The 24,923-nt window shown below is 52.3% G+C and overlaps 1 protein-coding gene across 3 annotated transcripts in view; it reads left to right on the top strand.

Annotated features, from left to right (window-relative positions):
• NAV2 (neuron navigator 2) overlaps window positions 1-24,923 on the top strand; it is a 396,305-nt gene that overhangs the window by 309,032 nt on the left and 62,350 nt on the right. For all 3 annotated transcript variants that reach the window (XM_075545975.1, XM_075545974.1, XM_075545973.1), the window contains one exon: window positions 19,185-19,323. In XM_075545975.1, coding sequence (XP_075402090.1) covers window positions 19,185-19,323 — 139 coding nt within the window. The remainder of the gene's footprint in view (window positions 1-19,184; window positions 19,324-24,923) is intronic.

Below are 24,923 nucleotides of genomic sequence, written 5' to 3'. Positions count from 1 at the left end.
AGTTCACTACTACAAGATCACGTCTCAGGGCAGGCACTCTTTCAGCTGTTTCGTTGGCAACTCTGTCCTCATCACTCAAAGTGATGCTTGGTGTGCAGCAGGGGCTTGTGTGAAATACTGGTTTGTTGAACAAATGAGTGGACAAACAGCTCCTAGATTACCTTGGTGCTTAATCTGAATTTTCACACATGTTCTAGTTGCCTAAAGAAAGGGACTGACTGTGGGGAACAGATAGTGGAAAGTGTGTGTGTGTGTGCGTGTGTGTGTGTCTCCCTGGGTGGTACAAGCAGTTGGCACTCAACTACTAAAGTAAAGGTCGATGGTTGAACCTACCTAGTGTACCACGTAAGAAAGGCCTGGAGATACTCATCTTTAAGATTATAGGTCAGAAACCCTTAAGAAGCAGTTGTTACTTTGTAACATACCAGGAGTCAGGTTCAAAGGGAGCGGAATTGATTGTTGGATGTATCCATTTTTCAGTTGCCATTCATGACTGTCAGTAATGGTTAAGCAGGTGACAACTAACCAGAAGGTTGGTGGTTCCCCCAGGGCTACCTTGGAATGATGGCCTGGCAGCACAGTGAGGTAGGTGCTAAACCACAAGGTTGGTAGTTCAAACCCACAGCTGCTCCTCAGGAAAAAGCTGAAACTTTCTGCTCCCATAAAGATCTGCTGCTCAGACACCTGGCATAGGGTTGCTCTAATTGGATTGGACTAGATGGCAGTGGAATTTTGGATTTGCTTCCAAAAGGCCACCGCCGGAAACTCCATGGAGCCCAATTCTATTCTGTAACACACGGGGTACCAGAGCTCAGAAACCACCGATGGTTTGGGTAGTTTGTTTTGTTTTTGAAAAAAAAAAAAATCATGTACTTACTTCCTGCTACACGTGTGTGGGCATGCGTGTAGGCACGTGGCACAACAGTTAAGTGTTTAGCTGCTAACTAATAGGTCTTTGGTTCAAACCCACCCAGAGCCTCGGAGGCAGAGAGACTTGGCAACCTGCTTCCATGAGGATAACTCCCTGCCATTAAGTCCACGCCGACTCCTAGCGGGCCCCTGCGCAGGGTAGAATTGCCCTGTGGGTTTCCCAGAGTAGAAAACCTCACCTTTCTCCCACAGAGCAGCTGGTGGTTTCGAACTGCTTCCTTGTGGGTAGCAGCCCAACACGCAACCACTGTGCCACTGGATGCCCACCTAGTTCTGCTATGTCCCGTGGGGTCTCTGTGCGTTGACATCTACTTGAAGGTGTGCAACATCAACAGTCTGGTTGTTTCCCCTCATGGCCCCCACCCGCTACTATGGAAAGGATTTGGAATAACTCCTAAGAACCCTAAAGGCAACGGTTCTCAACCTGTGGGTCGCGACCCCCTGGGGGGGGGTCAAACGACCCTTTCACAGGGGTCGTCCAATTCATAACTGTAGCAAAAATGACAGCGAGGAAGTAGCAACGAAAATCATTTTATGGTTGGGGGTCACCACCACATGAGGAACTGTATTGCAGGGTCGCAGCCTTGGGGTGGTTGAGAACCGCTGCCGGCGCGACAGGGTAGAACAGCTAGCTCCGTAGGGTTTATGAACATACAAAGCCTCTTCTTTCTCTTATGGTTCGGGTTCGAACTGCTGACTCGTCAGTAGGCGGCTTAACACACGACGTGCTATCCCACCGCCAAGGCTACAAGTTGCCACCCCATTCTACCCAAAGTATCTCCAACTCAGCCGCCAGGTTTTTCTAGCCAGTCATGCGGTAAAGGTACATTTTGTTCCAGGGACAACGCAGACAGTAAGCAGCGGTTTAAAGCATCTTCGTCAGCCCGAGCTTGGGTCTATCTTTAACATTTGTCTTCATAACCTGGACTACCCTCCCGGAAGCTGCCCCCCAGCCCCCACCCCGGTGCTTTCTGCAGCTTCCCCCCACTCCCCACCCCTCAAGTGGAGGAAGGCTCCAGGGATGAGATGTGAATGATTAACTCCAGTGGAGAGGCCGTCCTGATTATAATCTCTGCTCCTAGACACGTTTGTTTTTGCATTCACCTGGGACGCCCCCCCTGCCCCCCCCCCCACACACACCCTGACCCTGGGCTGGTCTCGTACTGGTACTGACCTCTTTCAGGCCCTGCTCTGGGACAGGGGTGCAAAGGTGCTCTCTTCCCCTTGAAAGACTGAGCCAAAGTGGACTCCTCTGCGCCCCTGCTCACAGACAGTGATCGCTTCCTTCTGCACCCCGCCCCGCCCCCGCCCCCAGGCTCACAGCCCCCTGCTGGAACATCTCTGGCAAGTTCCAGCCAGAAGGAGAACCTTTCTTTGAGAAAGTCTTTGAAAGCTGCCAGCGGCCAACTGGTCGGGTTTCTTGGAAAAGGAGAGGAGTAGGGGGTTTGGAGAGCATCTTAATCCCGGTTCCTCGTGACCTAAAAGCTTGTGGCGATAACATCGTTTTGCTTTTGGAGTCTCGGTCGTAAAACAGTTGTTCACTGTGCACAGAGTCTGTTTGCATCATCCTTCTGAATTCCTTGATTACAGGTTTTAATAGGGATTAGTTGCTGCAGCCCCTGCTCCCTTCCCAGAACTGGGACTCTCTCCCATCCCGCCGCCCCTTCCGACTGCTCCACCACAATGCTTCGTGTAGCCATGCACGGCCAAGGCTCTTTTCCTTTAAAGTCAGCATCCCGAGGAATTCATGCACACTCTCCTTGGCACTGCCTCAGAAACCGACACCACGGAGAATGATGTGCGTGGCTCTTCACCGTGTTGATAGAAGATCTGTTTGTCTGTCTCTCTCTCAGCACGCTAATCGTTCCAATTATTTGTACTCAGAGGTCGGTGGAATGAGCTAAGAAATGTAATGGTCAATGATTTTTGTGTCATTTTAAAAAGTAGCACTTTGGCCCGGAAAGGTTTCTCTTGAGTCTTATGCATGTGCTGCGGAGATTTAAAATATTCTCCACATATCCATCCTCTTCAGCTTGACCCGCTGTTCCAGAGCTTGCCTGGGAGCATTGCAGGGGCACGTGCACTCGGTGCTTTACGGTAATCGGCTTCCGAGTTTGGTGTTAGCCTTTGCCGTTCTGAAACTTTTCACAGCTGACTTGGTACCGGCTGCAGGACCTGACCTCTCGATCCTCCGGCACTTCAAAGGTTAATTTCCTTGCGGATCAGGTTTCTTTCCTGGGAAGGGGACTGGTGATTCCCGACGAGCTAGCCCTGTGGTAGCCCGGTGGTTGGGTGCCTGGGATTTCCCGGCTGCTGGCAGCGGGGTGGCTTGGCCGTCCGGCTGTCCGCCTGGCTGACCGAGGGGCCATCCTGGAAGACCCATTCAGCTTCTTTGTTCACGATCTCTAAGGATCGCCATGTCGTGAAATGCTCTGGCCTGGAGACTTACAAGGTAGGATGAGTTCCTAGGATTTCTGGGGCCGAGGGTGTGGTGCGGGTCTTGCCTTGGGTGAAGGCGGAAAGCCAGGCGTGCAGCTGCCAAGATCCCCCTGGGCTACAGGGTGGGGAAGTCTGGGTCTTGCACTTCGGCACCCTTCTCCTTGCCCCCGGTACCTCCTTTCACCCTAACCCTGGGTGTTTCTGAGGAAGCTGGGGCATCACCCCAATGCTCGCTGTCCACCTGGGCCGTGTCTGCGGGTGTTTGTTTCCTTGACCACCTTAACACATTGAGCTGCTGGGCCTGAGTGTGGGCCCTGACCCTGCCGCCGCACTTGGACCTTACTCTCCGGGCTTTGGGCAGAGTCTGCAGCTCTGGGGGCAGGGGGCGTCGCAGAGAGGCTGAGAGCCCCGGGTCAGGGCTGCTAGGGGTTCGCGGGCTCTGATTAAAGTGACTTGAAGTTGGAGGTTTCCTTTGTACTTTAAGGAGCCGGGTGAGTTTGTGGTTGTGTTTGCTAACACTGCAAATTACGGGTTAGGTTGTTTTCTTTCCTTTCTGTAAACTAGGCTCCAGGAGAGATGGTGGGAAACGGTGAAAAACAGTTGCCCAGAAGTTGATTCCGACTCATGGTGCCCCCACGGGTGTCAGAATAGGACTGTGCGCAGCAGGGTGGTCCGTGGCTGTGGCTGGTGTTTTGCTTTTGTTTGTTTGTTTGTAGTAGTTGCCAGGCCTTTCTATCAAGGCACCTCTGGGTGGAATCACACCTCTGTGCTTTCTGTTAGTCACCGGAGCAGGTGACTTGTTTGCACCACACAGCCTCTTCTGAGAGATGGTGTGGGGGAGGGGGTCAAGCAGGAGGATTTTCCTTGCTTCCTTTGGGCCTTTATAGCTGGCCAGAAGCCATACTTATGCTTTTTAATCCAAGCAAGGGAAGAAAGGAGAAAATACTGTTCCGCCTACTGTGTGCAGAGCATTTAACAATCCTTGTTTCATTTTCATGGGGCCCTGGTTAGCACAGTGGGTTACACATTGGTCTGCTAACCACAAAGTCAGCAGTTTGAGACCACCAGTCGCTTCCCAGGAGAACAATGAGACTTTTGACTCTTGTAAAAAGTGACAGCCTCAGAAACCTACAGGGACAGTCCTACTCTGTCCTCTAGGGCCGCTAGGAGTCGGAACTCATTCTGGCAGAGAGTTTGGTTTGGGGTTTCGCTTTCATTGTAAATCCTGCAAGATTATCCTCAATTTAGAGATGAAGCAGTAGGGACTCACAGATGGCAAGTAGCTTGCTTGAGATTACACAGCAAGTAAGGTGCCAAGTAGGATCAGAACCCAGGTCCTACCTGCCACTCTGCCCTCCCTGGGAGGAGTGGAGGGTCATGGCCTGGGCACCGCTGATTCTGTACATTTCAGTGTGGGTTCAGCTGGCCAACTGGAGGACTTACCTGGGTGCACATGCCATTTGTAAGAAGATTCAGTTTGTTTGGAGGCGGGAATTATATTACAAAGCAATCTAGCTTTGACACAGACCTCCCTGGGAGCCAGCCCCACCCCTGAGCTCCTCCAGGCCCATGACTGGAGTCTGCCCCATACCTGGTTCAGCCAGACAAGGAGCCCAAGGGGAATCCATTCTGGGAAGAAGCCACAGAAGGCCATGGCCTTGGAGCTGGCCTTGAGCTGCTGGGATTGTGTCTTGGAAGTTTGGGGCCTTCTCCTGTAAGGGGAGGGGAGGAGTATTTCTGAGCCTGGGAGGGAGAGAATGTACGCCCAGTGTGTTCCTGCTGACCGGGCTTCTGGAGCAAGGTCTCTCAGAGGGCCTGCTCAGGCTGCGTTTCTCTGGGCCTGCAAAGCTTGTTGGCGAGTGGTGGTTTCCTGACCCAAGCTCCCCTCCCCTCCCTTTGCCCCAGAAGCTTAAGAGCAAGTCCTGAAAACTGCATGTGGGACAGCTCTGGTGTCCGGGACAACTGCCTCCCTCGCCTCTTCTGTTTTGTGTCATCTGGGCTCCAGACCCCTATGTGTGTGTGTGGGGGGGGAGGGGGTTCTAGCAGGGTGGTGGGAGGACTTCATGCCTCCCCAACTCCACAGAGTCACCTATCCAGGCCCCCCTACCACCCTTCTTCTCCTTCCCTTCGTCATCATCAATGGTTTTGGAGCTAACTTAAGAATAATTTGATCTTGTTACGTAAAGTGCCCAGACTTTGGGGATGGTAGTTGGTACCAATCTATTTAAAAGCATTTTCCCCTTTACTCCTACCTTGAGTCGAAGTGGCTGTTACATATGAGCTACTAACTGCAAGGACAGCAGTTTGAAACCACATGGAAGGGAGAGATGAGGCTTTCTACTCCCATGAAGAGTTACAATCTTAGAAACCCACAGTGGCAGGCCTACCCACTCACTCCTAAAGGGTCACCGTGAGTCAGCATCAACTCCATGGCAGTTGAGTTTGGGTTGTTTTGTTTTGTCTCTGGTTTGGGGCTTTGGAATCCAGCCCCTCCTATTCGCTCGCTCCGGCATCTTGGGCAAGTGCCTCAGCCTTTCAGAGCCTCAGCTCTCAGGTCTGTGAACTGGGCTCACAGACTTGGTTTGTGCTTCACTGGGTAGCTGAGGAGGGAGGAGCGTGGGGGATGTTGTCTGGGAAGTAGTTAACGGGATTCCGGGAGCCTTTTGGAAGGGAGAAACGTTCACCTTGGATGCATGTTCTCCGTCGCTAAGATACTTGGGCCTTGAGCTGCTCACCCCAGGGGCCGGCGGCTGGAGCCCACCAGTCTCTTCCACGGGACAAAGACAAGGCCGTCAGCTCTTGGAAGGATGTCAAGTCTCAGAAATGGTGGCAGCTCCACTCTGCCCTACAGGGTTGCTATCAGTCGTAATTGACTCCACGGCAGCCAGCTTGATTGTTTTGAGTTTGTAATTTGCTGAGGTTGTGCACTGATGTGTAGGCTAAACCTGTCTTCCAGTCGTTAGCAAAAGCTAGCCAGAAACGGGCCTCTTACGAGCAGCCTTTCTGGTGGCGCCTTGGGGGAAAGAGGGATTTTTGTGTAGCTGAGGCCAACAGACAAGCTGGTGCCTGCTGCACCCATGGGGGTGGGGGGGGAGATGGGGTTGTGGGGGGTGGGGCAGAATCAAAGGCAACTGGACCTGAGCTCTGGGCTTCTAATCCCATTCCACCCCACCCCCCCACTCCCCACCAGCACCAGGGAGCCCAAGGGAAGAATTTCTTGCCTACCAGGGACCACCTACGCGTCCTAGGAATGAGTTACCAAGCCCAGGACAAAGGTGCTGCCATGCCACTATGAAACTCAACCCGGGGACATTCTGAGCACTGCTAAATCCTCCGGAGCCGTCTATATGGGGCTCACGTTTCCCCTGCACCTGGCACCGTCTGTAGGCGCAGCTCACCCGGGGGACCTTGTTCATTTACGGCGGCGAGGGCCAGTACGGCCTCCCATCCCCTCAGCCCTCATGTGAGCCTGCTGGTTGGTTCCCCGGGCTGCTGGGGACGCGAACTGGTGATCTTCGCATCGGATTTGGTCCCCACCAGAGGCTTGCAGCCCGGTCGCTGTTAGCACTTCAGCACACAGGAGGAAATCTGGGCACTGTGTAGCGCATTGGAGGCTGTGGGGCTCAGACCAAGACCAGGACCAGCAGCCAAACAACTTGCACACGTGTGGCTCCCCTTTGTGTAGCCTCGTCTGGTGCCTCACAGACAGCCATAGCCGGACCCTTGCCCACGCAGCAAAATGCTTAAGGGGGGGAATGAAAACTAAACCCGTGCAGGCAGCAACAGCCCAGTGATGACAGCGCACCGCTCTGTACCACTGGGCATTCAGCGAGTAGATTGCCAGGCCTTTCTTCTGCAGGACCCCTTAGGTGGAGTTGAGCCACTAGCCTTCTGTTAGCTGCCAACTCTGCTAGATTTGGGGTCAGACCTGCAGAGGAGGGAGGCAGTAGAACCCACCTCACCTCGGTGACTGCTGGCCACTAGTGAGTGATGGTTTCTTTGTTGGGGAAGACTTTGAAATCCTTTTCACGTAGGTGGTAGGAGCAAATGAGATGTTGAGCACTCTCTGATCTGCATTTGAACCCCAGCTAAGCACGTAGCTGGGGACCTCAGTGGGCTCTCTGGAATTAGGGCTGCCGTGCTCCCTGGGCTCAACGAGGGCTGGCAAGTCCGTTCAGCTCGTGGTACTCATGAGGCAACAGGGCCTACCTGACACATAATAAACTCCAATAAAGGTTTGATTCTTTTTATCCTGGACTTGTGAGGATTGTAATTAGCAGGGCGGCCGGCACACCTTGCATTAGATCTGGCTGTGCTGTTCCTGTTCATCTCAGCCTCGAGCGGAGGAGCGGCAGGCCTGGCTGGAGCTCCCCCAGCTCAGTGGTTCTCAGCCTTCCTCATGCCACGACCCTTTCATACAGTTCCTCATGTGGTGGTGACCCCCAACCATAACATTATTTTCGTTGCTACTTCATCACTGTCATTTTGCTACTGTTATGAATCCGGCGAACCCTGTGAAAAGGGTCGTGACCCATAGGTTGAGAACCGCTGCCTCAGCTGCTTCCTTGGAGCTGGGTCCCAGCAGCCCTTTGGAGGAGCTAGTGCTCTTGGAAGAAAACCTCCTGGGAAGGAAATAGTTAACTACCTGTCTGGTGGGACTTGTAGGTAGCGGAACCTTTTCCTTTCCCCACGTGTTACTTCTTAGGCGGCGGTTGGGTTTGCTCACCCACCCACCCTGAAAGATCTCATTCCCTGCGGGCGGGCCCTGAGGTTTCTCGGGAACAATTGCCTTGAACAATAGCCAGGAAACGAGTTCCACCAGTCTGCGCTTTTGCAACTGAATGCAGCTGTATGGCTGGGGACACCCAGCTGCGCTGTTGATTCCTGGGTGAGCAGGTAAGACCGGGCGCAGCTCTGCAGCCTGAGACGGGGTTGGGAGGGAGAGGGGTAGAGAGCTGGACAGGGGTTCGGCCCGGCCAGTTCTGATCACGGTCTGGGCCTCGTGCGAGTGAACTGTGCTTTGGGGATTTGGGTAAGACTAGAATCCATTGTTTCATGGAGACGCCTTTTCAAAACTCTGGCTGGAGGACTTCATATCTGTTAAGCAGCCGTGCTTTCTCCGTGGGCCTGGAAGAATGCTTATATAGCCACAGTCTGATGGGTGTGTTGTTGTTTATTTGCGTTTTACAACACCATTTAACATGTCTTTCTTGACCCCTGGTGACTGTGAGTTGCTAAACACAGGTCAGAGGTTCAAAATCATCAGCTTTGAGGGAGAAAGGAGAGACTTTCAGCTCCTAGAAAGAGGTACAGTTTTGGAATCCCGCAGGGGCAGTTCTACCCTGTCCTATCTGGTTGCTTGGAGTCAGAATTGACTCGCCAGTGGTCAGCTAGGGTTCCTTTGATTAAACAGCATTATCTCACATCTGAAAAGCATAAACCCCCCCCTGGCTCCTCCCATTCCTCAGGCCTAGGCCTGTAAATCCTTCTGGAAAACTGTTTACTGATCCCTCCAGGGTTGGGGGTTGTGTTTTGCTTTTTGCTTCATGAGAGATGAGGTTGTAAATACATCACATTATCCCAGGACCATTTCAGAGTCCTGCTGGGTCTGACCAGCCCTTGTCCTCAACCCCACTGCACCACACCCCACCCTTCCCTGGAAGAGCCTGAACTGAAACAGCATCTCCGTCCAAACTAGAACTGGCTTCTCGGAGGTCTGTTAAAGGCAGGTTGCCTTCTCAGCTCTCAGGAATGCATGTGTCTCATAACAGGAGAAGCAGGAAGTGTGAGGAGGTGAGATAATTTACGATCCTCTCACCTGCAGTCCTCGGTTTGTTGCAGATCGCTAGTGTAGGGGCTGTTAAGACTGTGCTTGAAGCCCTCTGAGTGGCGTTTGAATTCCTAACATGGTGATGTCAGCATCTCTTGTTAAGTCTGAAACCGGATCTCCTAGTTTTATGGGCACTTCCATTTTGGAATGCATTTTCCGGTCACTTTTGGAGAGCTTTCCCCTGCACATCTATAGTCACATCCATATTTCTCTGAGCCTCGAGCCCACAAACACTTGAAGCTTGGAGAACTGAGGAACCCGGGGCTGAGTTCTGGAGAAAGTGTGTGTTGGCCAAGATCAAGGCTCTTCTTGGCACGCTTGGTTGCCAGTGTGGAGATGGAGGCTCTGTTGTGATGATGCTGGATCCTAGCTCCAGATGCCAACGCTGCTCTGTAGACACCGTCCTGATAAACTGTGGCACGGAACCCTTAGAGCCTGGTTCGAATCCCATTCCTTCTGATGAGCTCTTAGCCCTGAGCCTCTCTTACATCCAGGGGACAATGGGAGTAGAGTAATCTAAGGTGTCTACCTACCACAGGGACAGGTAGTTGAGAAATCCCGCCAAGGGTAGCCATCAGTGTTCGTAGGATCCCATCTTAGCCCTTTGTGGATAAATACCCCGAGTCAATCCGGCTCATAGTACCACCATGTAGGGTTTGTGAGGCTGTGAAGCTTTACCGAAGCAGATAGTCTCATCTTTCCCCCTCCAAGCCGCTGGTGGGTTTGAACCTCTGACTTTGAGGTTAGCATTCCGTGGCTGCCCAACAGTGCCCCCAGGGCTCCTTTGTGGATACTTAAGCCTGGTCAGGTTGAGATTCTCTGCTACAAAGGCAGTGGTCTTGTGAATTGGGTTACAGACCTCTCTACCAGGGTGTGCAGCCTCCACTGGCACTCAGGGGCCAAGCAGGAAAAGAGACTTGGTGAGGCTTGTGTCAAATGAGGGGGTACACCTCTGTCTAAACAGAGCAATCGCTGCTCACAGCTAGCTGGTTTTTTCCTACGTGCAAAATGTTAGCAGCCACTTCGTGTATTTAAAAGATCATTTGTGCTTTATACAATCAGTAATGCAGAAGAAGCCCAAAGCCTGGGGAATGCAACTAGTTACCATGTGACAGCTTTTGCTGAATGGGAGAGAGGTTCCGAGAACCTTAGGGAACCTGGGTGGGGCCCTTATCTTTGCAGTTGCTCTTCTCCCGGGCTTTGGCTCAAAAGCTCCCAGGATGTTAGTTAGAAAGAGCCATGTGGGATAGATAGAGGAGGAGCCTGGAGTCTGGAGAAGTGACTTAGCACAGCCTTTCACTGACTATAGAACTCTCCTGGCTCTTTGCCTTTGCCACGCCCATGCCGCGAACCCAGCACAGAAAAGAACGTTGGGGACCTGGACCACTGTAGGATGACATCCTGAGGTTGAGACTTGGTGGGGGGCTTTAAGAGATACTGGACACCAGGGGTGGCTGGGAGGGGGAAAGTGAAGTTGATGCACAGGGTGCATTGAATGTACATAAAAGTAGGAGAGGGGTAATTTAGGGAAAAAAAATAAGAAAACGATTTTACAACCATGTCACTACATTATTTGGGTAGAAATTGTTGGATGAGGGGGGAAAGGAAGGGCAGGGGGGTGGAAATGGGGAGAAGGATAACATTGCCGGAATGGCAGCTAACGTCACAGTTTGCTCTGTAAGTTCCGCCTCAGCACAGTATCATTCAAACCCTAAGAAACCAGGGAGGTGTTGGAGGTCACAGCCTTGCTGAGAAATGGTGTTGGGAACTAGCGCAGCATCTGCTGGCTTCCTCGTGCTTGTGTGGGCACCTGTCCCTGCCTGTCTGCCTGTCTCTCTGTCCTCACTGCCTCCCACAGGGTGGGGCATGAACAAGGGGTCGGATGGATGAACTGAGGAAAGGAATTCAAGGCGTGGCCCTGGCTTTGGGTCCAGAAATGGTCAATCAAGGAGGCTTGAAGAAAAATACATACCCACCCACTGGCTAAAAATAGCTGAAGGTTGTTTTAATATTTGATCATGCACAACTCCAGCTATGCTGCTGCTACCTGGCCTTGGCCGATGTAGGGAAAGAGGCACATGATCGTGATCTGGTTAGAGAAAGTTCTTTAGTTGGGGCTTCTGAGGACTCAGTGGAAGTTCTTGATGTAACCAGAGAATGTGTTCAGAACCCAACCAGTTGGCTCTCTCATTGACTCCTGGTTCAGGCCAAACCCCTTGGGTATGACAGGGTTTGGGATAGTTGATATTCTGGAAATAGACCACCAAGACTTTCTCAGGGTGGTCTTGAACCTCCAACTGTTCAGTGAGCACCCTAGCATGCCGACAGTATGCGAACCACCCCCACCCCCAGGTGCCAATGTGTTAGGTAGATGATACATTCTGTGGAAATTTAAGAGAGATGAATCACCAAGCCGTATGTCCTGCATCCTTCCTGTTTCCCAATCGTAGAACCCCAGGCTGCAGGGAGCTCTGGGGTGCTTCTCCTTTGCCAAGTCTGCGCACCCCGGGCCTGTCACTGGGGAGCCGGTATTCAGCCTCGAACCCTGAAAGGCTCACGATGCAGCGTGAAGGTGAACTGGAGCAGCAAACACTGGTGGGAGATGATGCCGTTTCAGGTTCGTTCAGTCTTCTAGTTGGTGACAGGCTAGTCATGTTTAAGTTCATTCATTTAAAAACAGAAGCTAGTTTAATTGTTTTTGCTTAGCTATTCGAATATCTATGCCAAAGAAGAATTTCTTAGAACTCATTAGGGTTTTTTTGTTGTTGTTGTTTTGGTTTGGTTTTTACTCATTAGTTTTTAACAGTTCATCCAAGTTTGATTGTTTTTTTAACCTAGATTTTTTTTCTCACCAGGCTCATCTCTAAATTGTTTTTCATACACAGTGATTAGCTATCCTTGGCTTTGATTAGTACTTTTCTGATCCAGATTTAGAAGATTAACATTTCCTTAAAAATTGGAACGCTGTACAAACTTGGGTAATTAAAATGTTCTTAAATGCTGTAGACTGCGTTCATAGAGTTAACATACCCCTTTTCCTCAAAGGATGAAAGTGGCACACTCGGTAAAGCACTTCCCTGTTAAAGGGAAAGGCCACCAGTTCAAACCCCGCAGCAGCTCCTTGGTAGCTAAGACCTCGTGGTCTGTTCCAGTAAAGATCGGGGCCCAGGAGACCCCAAGGGGCAGTTCTACTCTGTCTCAGGGCCTGTGAGAGGGAATCCCTGACCCAACACCTTAAACACTCAGACTTACGCAGCTCTTGTCAATCAAATAAAGTCACCTAGGTCACATGCTTCTCCTCCAGGCAGATTTGACCTTTGGGTGCAGGAATGGGCAAACCCTATTTCAGAATCAGAAGCCCCAGTGATTTAGTGATTACTCATTGGGCAGCGAACGGCAAGGCCAGCTCCTTGGGAGAAAGCGAAGGCGCTCTTGTCTCTCTTAAAGCAATCTGCTCGTTCTTGTCTGCCCTGGGGTCACTGTGAGTCAGTTCCGATGCTACCACAGTGAGTTTGAACATTTTCTAAAATTTCAGACTCATTATCCCAGGGCTGCAGTTGAACATGTATTTTGTAGTTTTCTCTGCCATGTCATTGAACCCTTTGGTGGAATAGACTCTCACCACTCAGTAAACAACGAGCCTCTTGGATTTCTTTCCAGTTTAAAGCGAATCAGCTTTTGTAACCTCTTTCAATAGTTGGCCACCTGATCTGGGTTGGTGGACTTTTGTCCCCTATCCCAGCTTCTTCCTAGTTTGCTTTTCCACTCTGCCAGATTCAGCTCATGCCCTTTAACAGCCTGAATGAATCCTGCATTCTGTTCACGTTTGTTTCTTTTTCCTGTCTGGCACTAGCCACAGGCCTGGAGTCATTTACAAACAAATTGCAATTCCGTTAGGTAGCACATGTAGCTCAAGTGAGGAGCACCTAGTGAAACTAGTTTGAATAAAAGTAGGGACGTTAGTAGTTCTCACAGTTGAGTCTCCCAGGGGTTAAGGTCCGGCTGCACACAGGCACCTGAGTGATGTCAACAGGACAGGCCTGTTCTCTGCCCTGCGGGTGAGAAGCACGTGGCCCCTGGCATCTCTCAGCTTCATCGACACTTGTCCCAGAGCTGCAGAGGATGAGGGGGAGTGCGATGGTGGGCACAGTAGAAGAGATCTTCATAGGCATTCACAGCTTTTAAGATGCTTACCGAGAGAGGCAGAGGCCCCCACCACCAGGGCCACAGCCCTTCCAACGCATCTCTGGGAAAGGGGAAACCTCAAATCCATGTGTTGTTTTTTCCCCCTCCTTTTTTAAGCTCCAGACTGCACTAAATCAACTCTGGCAAGCAGCCTCCAAGTGCTACCCTTTCCAGAGACCCCCAACCGAGGCAGATTTAGGTTTAAATGTCAAATCTGTAGCTTACTCATTGTGTGACCTTAGGGCCCATAACAACCTCACTGGGTCTCAGTATTGTTTTTTTCTGTAAAGTGAGTGCCTGATTGCATGGAAGATTGGAAAGGTGGGCAGGCCAGTAGACCACCTGCTGATATTGAAGGCTTCGTAGATGCCAGGCCCTGTCTCTGTGACTTTCCACATTCATTCCGGCAGGACAGAAGAACCCTGCAACATCCCAGTCTGTGCGTCAGTCAGGGGTGAGCCCAACCAGACTCCCTGCCTCCGAGTCAGCGCCCACTCATTAGGGCCCAGACAGAACAGCGTCGAATCGCTTCATAGGGCTGCCAAGGACATAAATCTGTCCAGAATCAGACTATCGCTTCTTTCTACCACAGAGCAACTGGGGGTTTCAGACGCTGACCTTTGGGTTGGCAGCTGAGCGCTTCAATGAGGGCTGTTAGTAGGTGCGCAGTCAGTTCTGGCTCACCGTGTCCCTAGGTGCAATGGAATAAAACCCCGTCCAGTCCTGTGCCATCCTCGCAAGCGTTACGTGTGAGCCCATTTTTGCAGCCACCATGTCCATCGTCTGGTCAAGGGCTGCTAAGCCCGTTTTGGAGTCCCTGGAGGCACAAAGGGTTAAACGCACTCCTGCCAGGGGAAAGGTTGGTGGTCTGAACCCACCCAGACGCACCTTGAAAGACAAGCCTGCCCATCTGCTTTCCCAAGGCCGTGGCCTTGGAAACGCGATGCAGCAGGTAACTCTCCTCTGCCCGTGTGGGGTCGTCCTGAGGCAGAATTGACCCAACTGCAACCAGCAGCGTCAGCAAGGAGCGGATACTGAAGACCCCGCATCGTCCACCATCCTTTGGTAGAGTAGCGTTGTTGCCGCATCTCCTGAAACTCAGAACGAGTTTCGTGGGGGTATAACCCTCGAACGGGTCCTCCGGTGTGGTTTTTTGATTGTGGAAAATAGTGGGCACAGGGCAGGACCAAGAGAGTGGCTGTATTGTCCAGTGGGCATGTGTAACGGGACTTCACAGATCTTTCAAAGGGCATGCATGTCCTACAGGGAACAGATCACATAGTCTATGGGTAATCTCATAAGCAGGTATCACAACGAAAGGCAAGAAAATGACCTAGTGCTAGTTGACCTCGAACGCCCCTGAGCCCTCCCCAAGCGAGCAATCTGTGATCAGTATCAGTAGATGTCAGAGGACAATTTGCTACATTTTATGGTGGGTCGGGCTGTGGAACCTGCTTGCTCTAATCTACAGATAACCTGCAGGCACATGCAAGTATGAGGCATCTTTTATGGGAGCTCCTTGATGACACTTCCTTTATGGTGGGGTGTCAGAGGGACTGTGTCCAGTCATGAGAATGTGTATTAAGATTTCTTTATGAAAAAAAACCTCATAACTGTGAGGGTCTCCCCCCACTGGAGTCAGCTTTCCAGACCCGTGGTTATGAACATTGAGGATTTAGCTGCATGACATTCTCATCCAGTCCCTCCGTTTCCCACAGTTTTCCTTTGAATACATCTTGGGACTTCCTGACCCAAGTAGCTCATGAGGCTGTGCATTGGAAGGATGAGTTAGAAGTTAAGTCTGACATGCCAGTGTCCGTAAAGACCGTCGGTGAAGGAGACGTGGGCGGACTTCCAAGTACGGGGACAGCCTCTCCATCAGGCAGCACTTGCCCGGCCTGGGCTCTCAGCAGTCTCTCCACCCGCAGACCCTCTCGCCAGCTCTCCCAGCCCTGCCCTCCAGAGAGAGCCTTAGATCACTCAGGCATCCCTTTCTGGTCTGGTTCTATTACAAGGCCTCACTGTAAATGCAGAGCGAGCCCACAATGCTCTGGACACAGGGTAGGAAGAATTTGGTGCACATTAGTGCCTCGGGCCCTTCTGGAATAATAGCTTGGTGTTGAGAGACCAGCCGGGGAAGAATGTGCACTGTTTCAGAGCAGAGAAACTCCCACACCGAGGCTTTCTGCTCCTGATGTTTCTTTGCCCCCTACCAGCTGCACCCTCTCCAGCCTGTCCCCTTTCTTCATGGGGTTATAAGGCATTCCATTCTTAGCCCCATGAACAGATGCCATGAGAGGACTCAAAAGAATGGTCCTTCCACTGTGAGAACAAACGTGAGTCCTTGGCCATCCGCTTTGCCATGATTGCCCTAGCAGAGCCTCCTGTGGTCACTGCCCTAGCAGCCTCTGTATGCCCCATGCCTGGCACCCACAGGTAACCCAGGCCCGAAGGTATGACCCAAAAGGTAGTGAGACTGTTGTAGAAATGGTGGCTTGCTGCCTCACCTTGAAGTCCTTCGTCAGGAGTCGCCCCTCACTGTGCCTGGAGGCGAGGCTGCAGGGATGGGGTGGGAAGAAGTAGACCTGGGGCTCAGGTATTGTTGAGTTTCCAGCTCAGGTATTGTTGAGTTTCCACGTCTCTGCAGAGTGTCACCGAACAGCATTTCTCCGATCCCTCCCGCCACTTCCTCATTGTGATCCAAGGACAACAGCAACCTGAACGTCAGGGACAACGCTGATTATGAGTGCTGAGCACTGCGAACACGGCCCGTGGCTGGCTTTGTAGAAGGAGCCTGTGCTTGAAACGAGACAGGTCCGCGTTGTGAGCCCCAATCCAATATTGACTGGTGGAAAACGGTCAGATTACTGTCAGAGCCCGGATTTCTCCATCTGTCGAATGGGGAGTCTGGTACACGGCACGCAGGGGTGGCATGAGGAGGGGAGATAAAATATTTGAAGTACTAGACCCAGAACAAAATATCATATCAATGTGAATGAGGGGGAAGGAAGAGTGGAGATCCAAAGCTCATGTGTAGACAATTGGACATCCCCTTACGGACGGGTCACAAGGAAGAGACGAGCCAGTCAGGTGCAGTATAGCACCAAAGAAAAACACAACTTTCCTCTAGTTCTTTAATGCTTGCCCCACCACCACTATCATAACCCCAATTCTACCTTACAAATCCAGCTAAACCAGAGCATGTACATGGGTACAGATAAGAGCTCGCTACACAGGGAATCCAGGACAGATAATCCCCTCAGGACCAATAATGAGAGTAGTGATACCAGGAGGGTAAAGGGAAGGTGGGGGGAACCAATCACAATAATCTACATATAACCCCTTCCCTGTGGGATGAACAACAGAAGAGTGAAAGGAGACATCAGTCAGTGTAAGACATGACAAAATAATAATAATTTAGAAATTATCAAGGGTTCATGAGGGAGGGAGGCAAAAAAATGAGCTGATACCAAGGGCTCAAGTAGAAAGAAAATTTTTTTAGAAATGATGGCAACATATGTACAAATGTGCTTGACACAATGGATATGTATATGAATTGTGATAAGAGCTGTAAGAGCCCCCAATAAAATGATTTTTAAAAAAACCAAGTCACTGCAACAAAGGCCGGCTTAAAGACTTGAAACATGTTGGCTGTGCAGGCCCCTACATCAGCTTAGAAGGTGGGAGAGTCCTTGTCCGTGGAATGACTGGAACTCTGTATTGAGGCAGGTACAGCAAGTGAGTGTGGCTACGTAGGAGCCCTGAGTTGGAGACGCTGAGTGGCGGGAGTATCTGGACAGGGGATTTGGGAGCAGGATGGAGTGCTAGGCAAAAGCCATAGGATCAGATGATGGAAGTTTGCTAAGGTCTCAGAGCCCAAGGACCCCCTAGACTTGGGTGAGGTCACCCAGTAAACCTGCCGCTGTCTTCCTGCCTTTGGCTCCTCTACTTGGAAATCACCTCTGCATGTACTCCAAAGCAGTGCCGACCCCAGGATGACCTGGGCTTTCAGTAAGCCTTTGTCTTCCAGCCCATCAGGAGGGCTCCGGAGGTTGGGGCAGGCATCCTACACACTGGTGGAATGAACCAGGGCTTGTGGCATTGGGTTGGAAGAAGTGGTGCAAGTGCGTGGGGCTTTTGAAAAGTCCGCCACCTGGCATGTCTTTGGCCTTTCTATGCGACATCCTGTGGAGGCTAAGACCATGCTTTGGTCTCCGACAGACCTGGCTGACAGCCACTGCTGGCTCCTTGGGCCCCAAGCCTCTGCTTCCTCCTGGGGAAGTGTGTAAGGCAGGCATCCTCTGGTGGGTGTGTGTACTGAGGACTGACGTCATGGCAAGTCAGCCAGTGTCTGTACAGAGGATGGCTCTGGGCCAGGGCCTGTGTCTAGACTCTGCCCCGCCACCCGACCTTGTACAAGGCATCTCACCTCACCAAGCCTCAGTTTCTCTACCTGTGCAACAGAAAAACAGGTGTCCTCTTTCGCTCTGTCAACTAGGCATTAAACGGATAACGGCAAGGTCAGCGGTTCAGAACCACCAGCCCCTTGTCTCGTGAAAGATGCACTGTCTGTTCCTAGCAAGGTTTTACAGTCTTGGAAACCATTGAATTGCCTCACTCTGCCCGGCAGGACTGCTGGGAGTCAGAGTCTACGCAGCAACATCAGCATCTACTTCTCACCCTCCTGAGTTTAAATCGCCAAATATTCCTTGCACCCCTGTTATGTGTCTGCCACCCGCCAAACAAGGAGATGAGACACTCTACAGGCTGCAGAGAGAAAGGGGGCTGATGGGACCCGGGGTGGGTGGAAGTCTTTGTAGAGTGTCTAGGAGAAGGGGGTGACACCTCGGTCGAGGACCTGGAAGATGAGACGGAAATAAGGACAGGTGTCAGGAAGAGGGACACCACACCTGCAGTGCCCTGAAGACAAGAAGGGTCTTGGCTCAGAAGGAACGGGTGGGCAATGGCGCCAGCCTATAGCTGGGGGCTGGAGAGGGAGGTCCGGCCAGAGGGCCTCGTGGGCCCGTGCAAGGAGTTTGGATTTTAAGCGTCCAAGAGACCATGGGGAGGTATTCATGGCAGATCAGGACTTAGGTTTGAGAAGGATTGCTGTGGGGAGGATGGGATTCTAGGGGGCAGCAATGGAGCCCGGAGACCCCTGGCCTGTTGGCAATGAGCCAGGCAGAGTAGAGCGGGGCACCTGTGGGTACAGGTTGCAAGGAGAGGCGCCACAGCCGGTGATGGAGGGAGGCGGGAGGCGGTAAGAGCAAGACTGCAGGGCCAGTGCCAGAGATTGGGCTTGAGCTGCTGGGGCGGATGGGGGTGGGGTAGGGGGTGATCCCAGTGGGCTGAGGGGTGAGAGAGCAAGAGCTCTATTTTAGACATTGCCTGGGATATTAATAGAGAGCTGCCGATGGGCGGAGTCCACGGCTCTCTGCTGATGTCTGTTCTGCCCCTTCCTTGGCACCAATTCCAGGAGTGGCATTCGGAGAAACCACACAACAGCTCTTCTTCCCAGGCAGCCCCCCAGGGCCCCCCTTGGGAATCTCCCTTGGGTCCCCTTTCAGCCATAGGCTCTGCAGCTAAGCCTGGGAAGTAGCGATGGGTCTTCTGTAAAGTCCCCACGGAAAGGTCGGGGTAGATAGCAGCCATTCCAGGCACCTGCCGACCCCAAACAGCGGAGCGGGAGGGTGCCCTGGAAGGTGAGCGCGCTTTGCCTGGGCATCCGGAGGAAGCGGGGAGGGGGCTTTAGCGGACCGTGCCAGCAGTTTGGGTGCTCAGGGGGTGTTTGTCTCGGCAGCTGGGATGACAGCAGCTCCGTCAGCAGCGGGATCAGCGACACCATAGACAACCTCAGCACTGATGACATCAACACTAGCTCCTCCATCAGTTCCTATGCCAACACACCTGCCTCATCTCGCAGAAACCTGCATGTACAGGTAAGGACCAGGGCCTTCCCAGCTGGGAGCTTTGGGCTTGTGGGCTGAGTACATGCTTCCTGTTTTGGCAGCACCTGGCTCTGTCCCCTACGCAGCAAGGCAGTGGTCAGGGGAGGGATGGCCACACAGCTGTGGTGTTGGTGAATTTCCTTCCAGGGCTTCATTCTTACACTCGGCTTATTTGTTTAAAATGATGGAGAATGGGGTGCATTTGGGCTTCCGTAGCAGTTTTAGCAAATGTCTTCCTTGGCCACTGTGAGCCCCTTGCAGGTCATAGAGTGGAAGTGATGGGGTGGGACAGAGGTTGGGGAGCCTGGGCTGGACCGCCAGGGGTTGGGGACTGCCAGTCTCTGGGTCCCAGGTCCTGGGTGGTGTGTTTTGTGTGGCCCCCAGTATCACTCTTCTTGTAAGCGGAATTCCTTGTCAGGATTCTAAAATGGGCCTATGTCACATGAAAGCGTGCTTCTGGTTTCTCTGGAAAATCAGAAGGTAGCTGCTTCCCTGACCACCCACCCACCCCATTCTCCACAGTCAATGGACGTCTGAGCACTCACGCCCCATACGTACGGCTGGCATGATCTGGCCGTGGGCCGCTAGCATTTTCCACCCCTGCTTTGGATGCTCAGATCCGGTGGCTAGAATGCAGTGAACACTGATTCCCGCTTCTCCATCGCATGTCAGAATGCCTGCCCGGTTTCCTGTGTGCACGTCTCTCCTTTCCTTGCCCCTCTCAGCGTCCTCGCTGGTTGACGGGTTGGTTCGGGAAGCCCGTGGTACTAGTGAGAAAGTCAGTGCAGGCCTGGCACAGTGGCCCAAACGCTCGACCACTCGCTGAGAGCCTGGCAGTCAGCTCACATTCACCCAGTGCCTGCTCCACAGGGAATAGATCTGGCCGTCTGCTCCCGACTAGATTTACAGACGGCAAGACCCTCAGGGTAGCTCTGCCCCATCACGTGGGGGCCCCCGTGAGTTGGAACCAACCACAGAGCAGTCTCCTCACTCCGTGGCAGGGATGGCGGTTCCCTCACAGGGGCACTGGCCTGCCGGGGTCCTTCTCCTGACTGCCCCTCCCACCAGCCGGGCACCTCAGGGAGGGCAGAGCTCTCACCTCACCCTGCCCCCTCCCTTCACCCCCTTCTTCCTTGCCCAGCTGTGGGTCGCTCTGTACACACAGGAACTGCCCTGGACATCTCGCAGCCCCTGCAGGGATCCCCTGGGGATAGCATCTGTCCCAGTTGGGGGGGCAATGCTGACCTACAGAAACGTGAACACAGATCAGCATTGGCAGACTCTCGCCGCTTCTAGAATTTTCTTGTGTGTCAGACTATCTTGCCGCGAGGCAGGGGTGTGAGTGGGTGTTTGGCGGCTGGTGCTAAAATGAACCCCAAAAGAATACTGAGCAAACAACTGCAAAGGGGGCAGGAGCTTTGGAGGACCTGGCTGTGTTCCGTGTCTTTATCTGAGTGTAGAGTCTGTGGATTCTACAAAATGGATTCAAGCTGCACGCGTCCGGTTACAATGACGTCTATGCCGCCATTGCGCGTTTATAAATCAGCTCTGCAACAAGTGGAGCCTCGCTGCCCAGGGAGGGTTCCATCGGTAGTGAGAGGAATCAGGGAACCCCCGCCCCACAGCCAACCTACCAACTCCCCGCCACCGCGTGTCTGTCACAAGTCACTGTCCACCAATTTTCTTTCCCTTTGTAGGCACCGTCATTTTTCCCCGAGACTGGCTGTAATTTTATGGAAAGAGTAACCAAGCTTCCAGACGGTTCTTAGATACTGACGTGAGGGCCCAGGAAAGAATCCCTGGGCCTCTATTTGGGAGGCAGGCGGGCAGGCGTCGGAGGACTGGATCGAGGGGCTGGGATCCAGCTCAGAGAAGCAGGGAGGCTTCCTATTAGTGCGTTTGCCAAGTGAGAGCCGACCTGCTCTGATGGAACGTGGAGCTCGGTGTCTCTCCTGGGGGCCTTTGTGCCCCCTTTCCTTGGCACAAAGCCAGACTAGGCTCCTGTATTCCTTATTGATTACAGGGCCAGCATTGGGAATTCTCCAACGATTGGGTGCACTTGAATTTGGTTAATGCCAGGCCCCCGTTGCTCGGTGAGTAGCGCTTGGCTTTCACCCTACGAATGATGCCACAAACCGGCCTCTTGAGCAAGCTCAGAAGGTCCAGTTTGTTATTTTTCTAGGAAGCTACCCAAATTTCAAATATTAATATTGGACCCGGGGGAATTAGGTCTTGGGACACTGTAAATGCAGACTCGGGCCAACGGGAACTAAGGTTTCTATCCAGATTGAGTTCCCTAAGTGGGTTTCCCGTGGCTTCCCTTTGTTTCTGCCCGGAGCCCAGCTCCGTGTTCTTGAATCAGCACTTTTTGCAGCCTGCCGCCCTCCCACTCCCCCATCTCTTTGAGCCTCGTGTGCGCTAAGGGCCATTACCCCTCTCTGAGCCACATTAGGGGCCGGAAGCCGTGTGCTGCAGTCCCGTGCCCAGCGCTGCCCATCCTGGACTCTGCTGTCACAGACAGACGTGCACCCTGCTTGGCAAGGCGTGGCGAGGCAGGACACGGTGACCCGGGTGCTGGCTGGGAAAGCAGGCTGAGGACAGACTGCCTGCCTGCCTGGCCTTTCCTTTCTGCGACACCTCTAAGGACGAGCTCAAAGGAAGTCAGAGGGGTTATTGTCTGGGAAACCTCGGAGCAGCCTCTGGAGATGGAAGCCCCCTTTGTGTGTGAGTGGCTCTGTTTTCCTCAGGGACCTGGAGTACTGAGCATGCACCGGCAGAGCAGGGTCCCCTGCCCAGGGGCCCAGGCTCAGAGAGTCGGGGAAAGATATGCCCCCCCCCCCACTCTCCCTCCCCCAGCCCCTGTGAGGTCTGAGAGCCTCTTGACCAGCTCTCTCCTAGAGCAGGGCTAGTGAGAGTAGAGAAAGAGTGGGCTTTGAAGTCAGGGGGCCGTGGGCTGAGCGCTGCACTCCGCCACATCTTTGGAGAAGCTTATCAGCCTCTCTGGGATTTTGCCTCCTTATCCATAAAATAGGGGCAATTGGATCTATCTTGAGGGGTGAGTGTGAGAGAGGACAGGTTTCTCTGAGCCCCAAAGTGACCTGGGCTCACTGGGGGACTTGTTTTCTCTCTGCTCCCTGCACCATTTATTCCGGGGACTGAAAGCCAAGTGCATTTATTTTGGGGTCCTGGAGGAGGCTGGGCTGGAGCCTGGAACCCAGTAAATGGTTCTTACTGAGCTACCAGACCAGGCAACCAGTCACTACGGGGCCGGGAGTCCACTGGGCACGCTGTTAGGTGAGGCTGGGGATGCCGATATGCCTCTTGCCTGAACTTGTGGACTCCCTGTGCTGGGGTCTCGCGTCTCCCCTCAGTGCTGTGTGATCCTGGGCAACTTGCTCTTGCACTTCCTGCCTCGTGCAAGATGGGAAGTGATCGTTATAATTTCTTCCTAGGATTTTTGGAGGGTTTGGGGGTAAGGATTAAATTAAATTTCCCCCCAGTATCTGGTAAGTGAAGTGCTCGATACATTCAACTCTTCCTACTTCTGCTCCTAGCAGCCCCATTGCACTTTGATGTGGGGAAATAAGATACAAAGTAAAAGAATAAATAATGCAGTCACTCAAGAGGCTGCTGGCAGGTCCATTGACTCAGTTCCCACAGGATGTGCTACGGGTGTGCCAAAATGAGTTTTCCCAGTACCTCTTAGGGTATATTAAAATGTACTTGACGGAGCTCTCCAATGGGATAATGATTTGTAGCTGGTCTTGTTCTTTGTGGTATTTCCAGAGCCAACAACTTTGGCATACAGTGTCACCCAGCAAAAACTTATGAATGAATGATCGAACCCTTTCAAAGGTAGGCCCTCCCTTGCCTCGGGGTCTTTGCACATGCGATGTCCTAAACTCTTAGTCGTTTTTTCCCCTCCCTCATTCCCTCAGGCACTTCAAAAAGCCTTTTTGCTCCCATCAGTATAGAATTAATTAAATCTATATCTGTGCTTCTCTCTTAGTCTCCTTGCTCATTTTTTTAAATAACATTCTTCAAAATTACATACTTATTTGCATCCATTTGGCCAATCGCTGTTTCCCTCATTAGCTCCTAAACTCCATACAAAGTCGGAATCAGACTTGCCCCAGTCTCCGATTCCCTCTGGTACCTGGCAAACAGCACCCGGCCTTCAGGCGATTCTGGTTGAAGGCCTGGCCGGAAGCATTTGAAGAAGGAAAGTTTCCTGTCAGCGGAGGTAACTGAGGCAGGAAGTGGTCACTTTAATTTCCTCGCCTGTGAGATGCAGCTAAAGACAGCTCACCTCCCATCCTTGCTCTCCTCCCCCAGTCACCGGGGTCTGATGACATGGTTCTGCTCACACGTGTGGAAAGGCGGTGTGTGTCAGTTATTAACTATGACCATCACACACGGGGCTGCTGTGACTCCGAGTCGACTTGATGGGCGGGCATCGCCTTCACTCCTGACACCCTGATTGGGCCTCCGGTTCCGCACCCAGATGCGGGAACCCCTTCCTCAGTGCCCTTTCCCACAGTGGGATGAGCTGCTTTCTGTCAGGTGCCCAGGACACAGCTGTCACTCAGTCTGCGTGTGAGAATGGCTGCACAGTTAAGGCACACACGGTGGCTGCCGTGGATAAGCCGCTTTCCTGAGGAGGGAAGGAAGGGGTGAAGGAGAGGGAGAATGGGCAGCCATGACCGTGACGGGGAGGCCGGTGATTGTCTGTCTTTGGCCTTGGTCCCTTGCAGTCATTGTAGCCACCGAAGGGAGTAATCCAAACTGCTTCCAAATGTTTGCCAGAGTTTGGTTTTGTTTTCATCCCCCAGCTTGCTGATATTGTCTCGTCTGGTGGTTCGTTATAGTGTGAGAGGACTTCAAACAGTGGGTGGAAAAATGGAATCAAGAGAGTAAAATGAAAAATATTAAGTTTTATCGCAAGATTAGAAACCAAGAAGTCAGAAGGAGCCAAATCAGGACAATGAAGTGGTTGCCTACTTCTTTCCCACTGAAACCCCCCCAAAACGGCCCTTGTTTGAGGAGAGGAATGAGCAGGAACATTGAGGTAGTGGAGGACTCTGATGGAGCTGTCCCGGGCATTCTTCTGCTAAAGCTTTGGCTAACTTTCTCACCACACTCTCATCAAAAGCAGATATGACCTCTCTCTGGCCCTGTAGGAAGTCAACAAGCAGAATTCCGTGAGCATCCCCCCCACACTCTGCTTTTGCTTTGACTACACACCGTGTCCGCCTCTTGCTAGCCGTTGCTTTAATTCTGTTCTGTCTTCAGGACCACACTAGCAAAGCCCTGATTCAGCCCTTGTCATAATTCTTCCCCCAAACGCATTAGGATCTTGATCCCACTTGCTCAGCTTTAATTTTTCAATCTGTGGTCTTGGCTATTGTTTCTAATGTTAACTGTTGATCTTCTTCAGGGACAAGATCAGTGCTTCATGCGAACTGATGTGGGCCGTCTGCCCTGAGAGCTTCCTTGCCTCATCCCTTCTTAAAATAAGTTACCCGTTCATACACCACCACCAGTGCCTTTGGGACATTGTCCCTGTCAACTTTACAGAATGCATCTGTGAT

Source organism: Tenrec ecaudatus, chromosome 4 (assembly GCF_050624435.1).
Source record: "Tenrec ecaudatus isolate mTenEca1 chromosome 4, mTenEca1.hap1, whole genome shotgun sequence".
NCBI lineage: Eukaryota > Metazoa > Chordata > Mammalia > Afrosoricida > Tenrecidae > Tenrec > Tenrec ecaudatus.
This window is presented reverse-complemented; position numbering and strand designations above follow the sequence as displayed.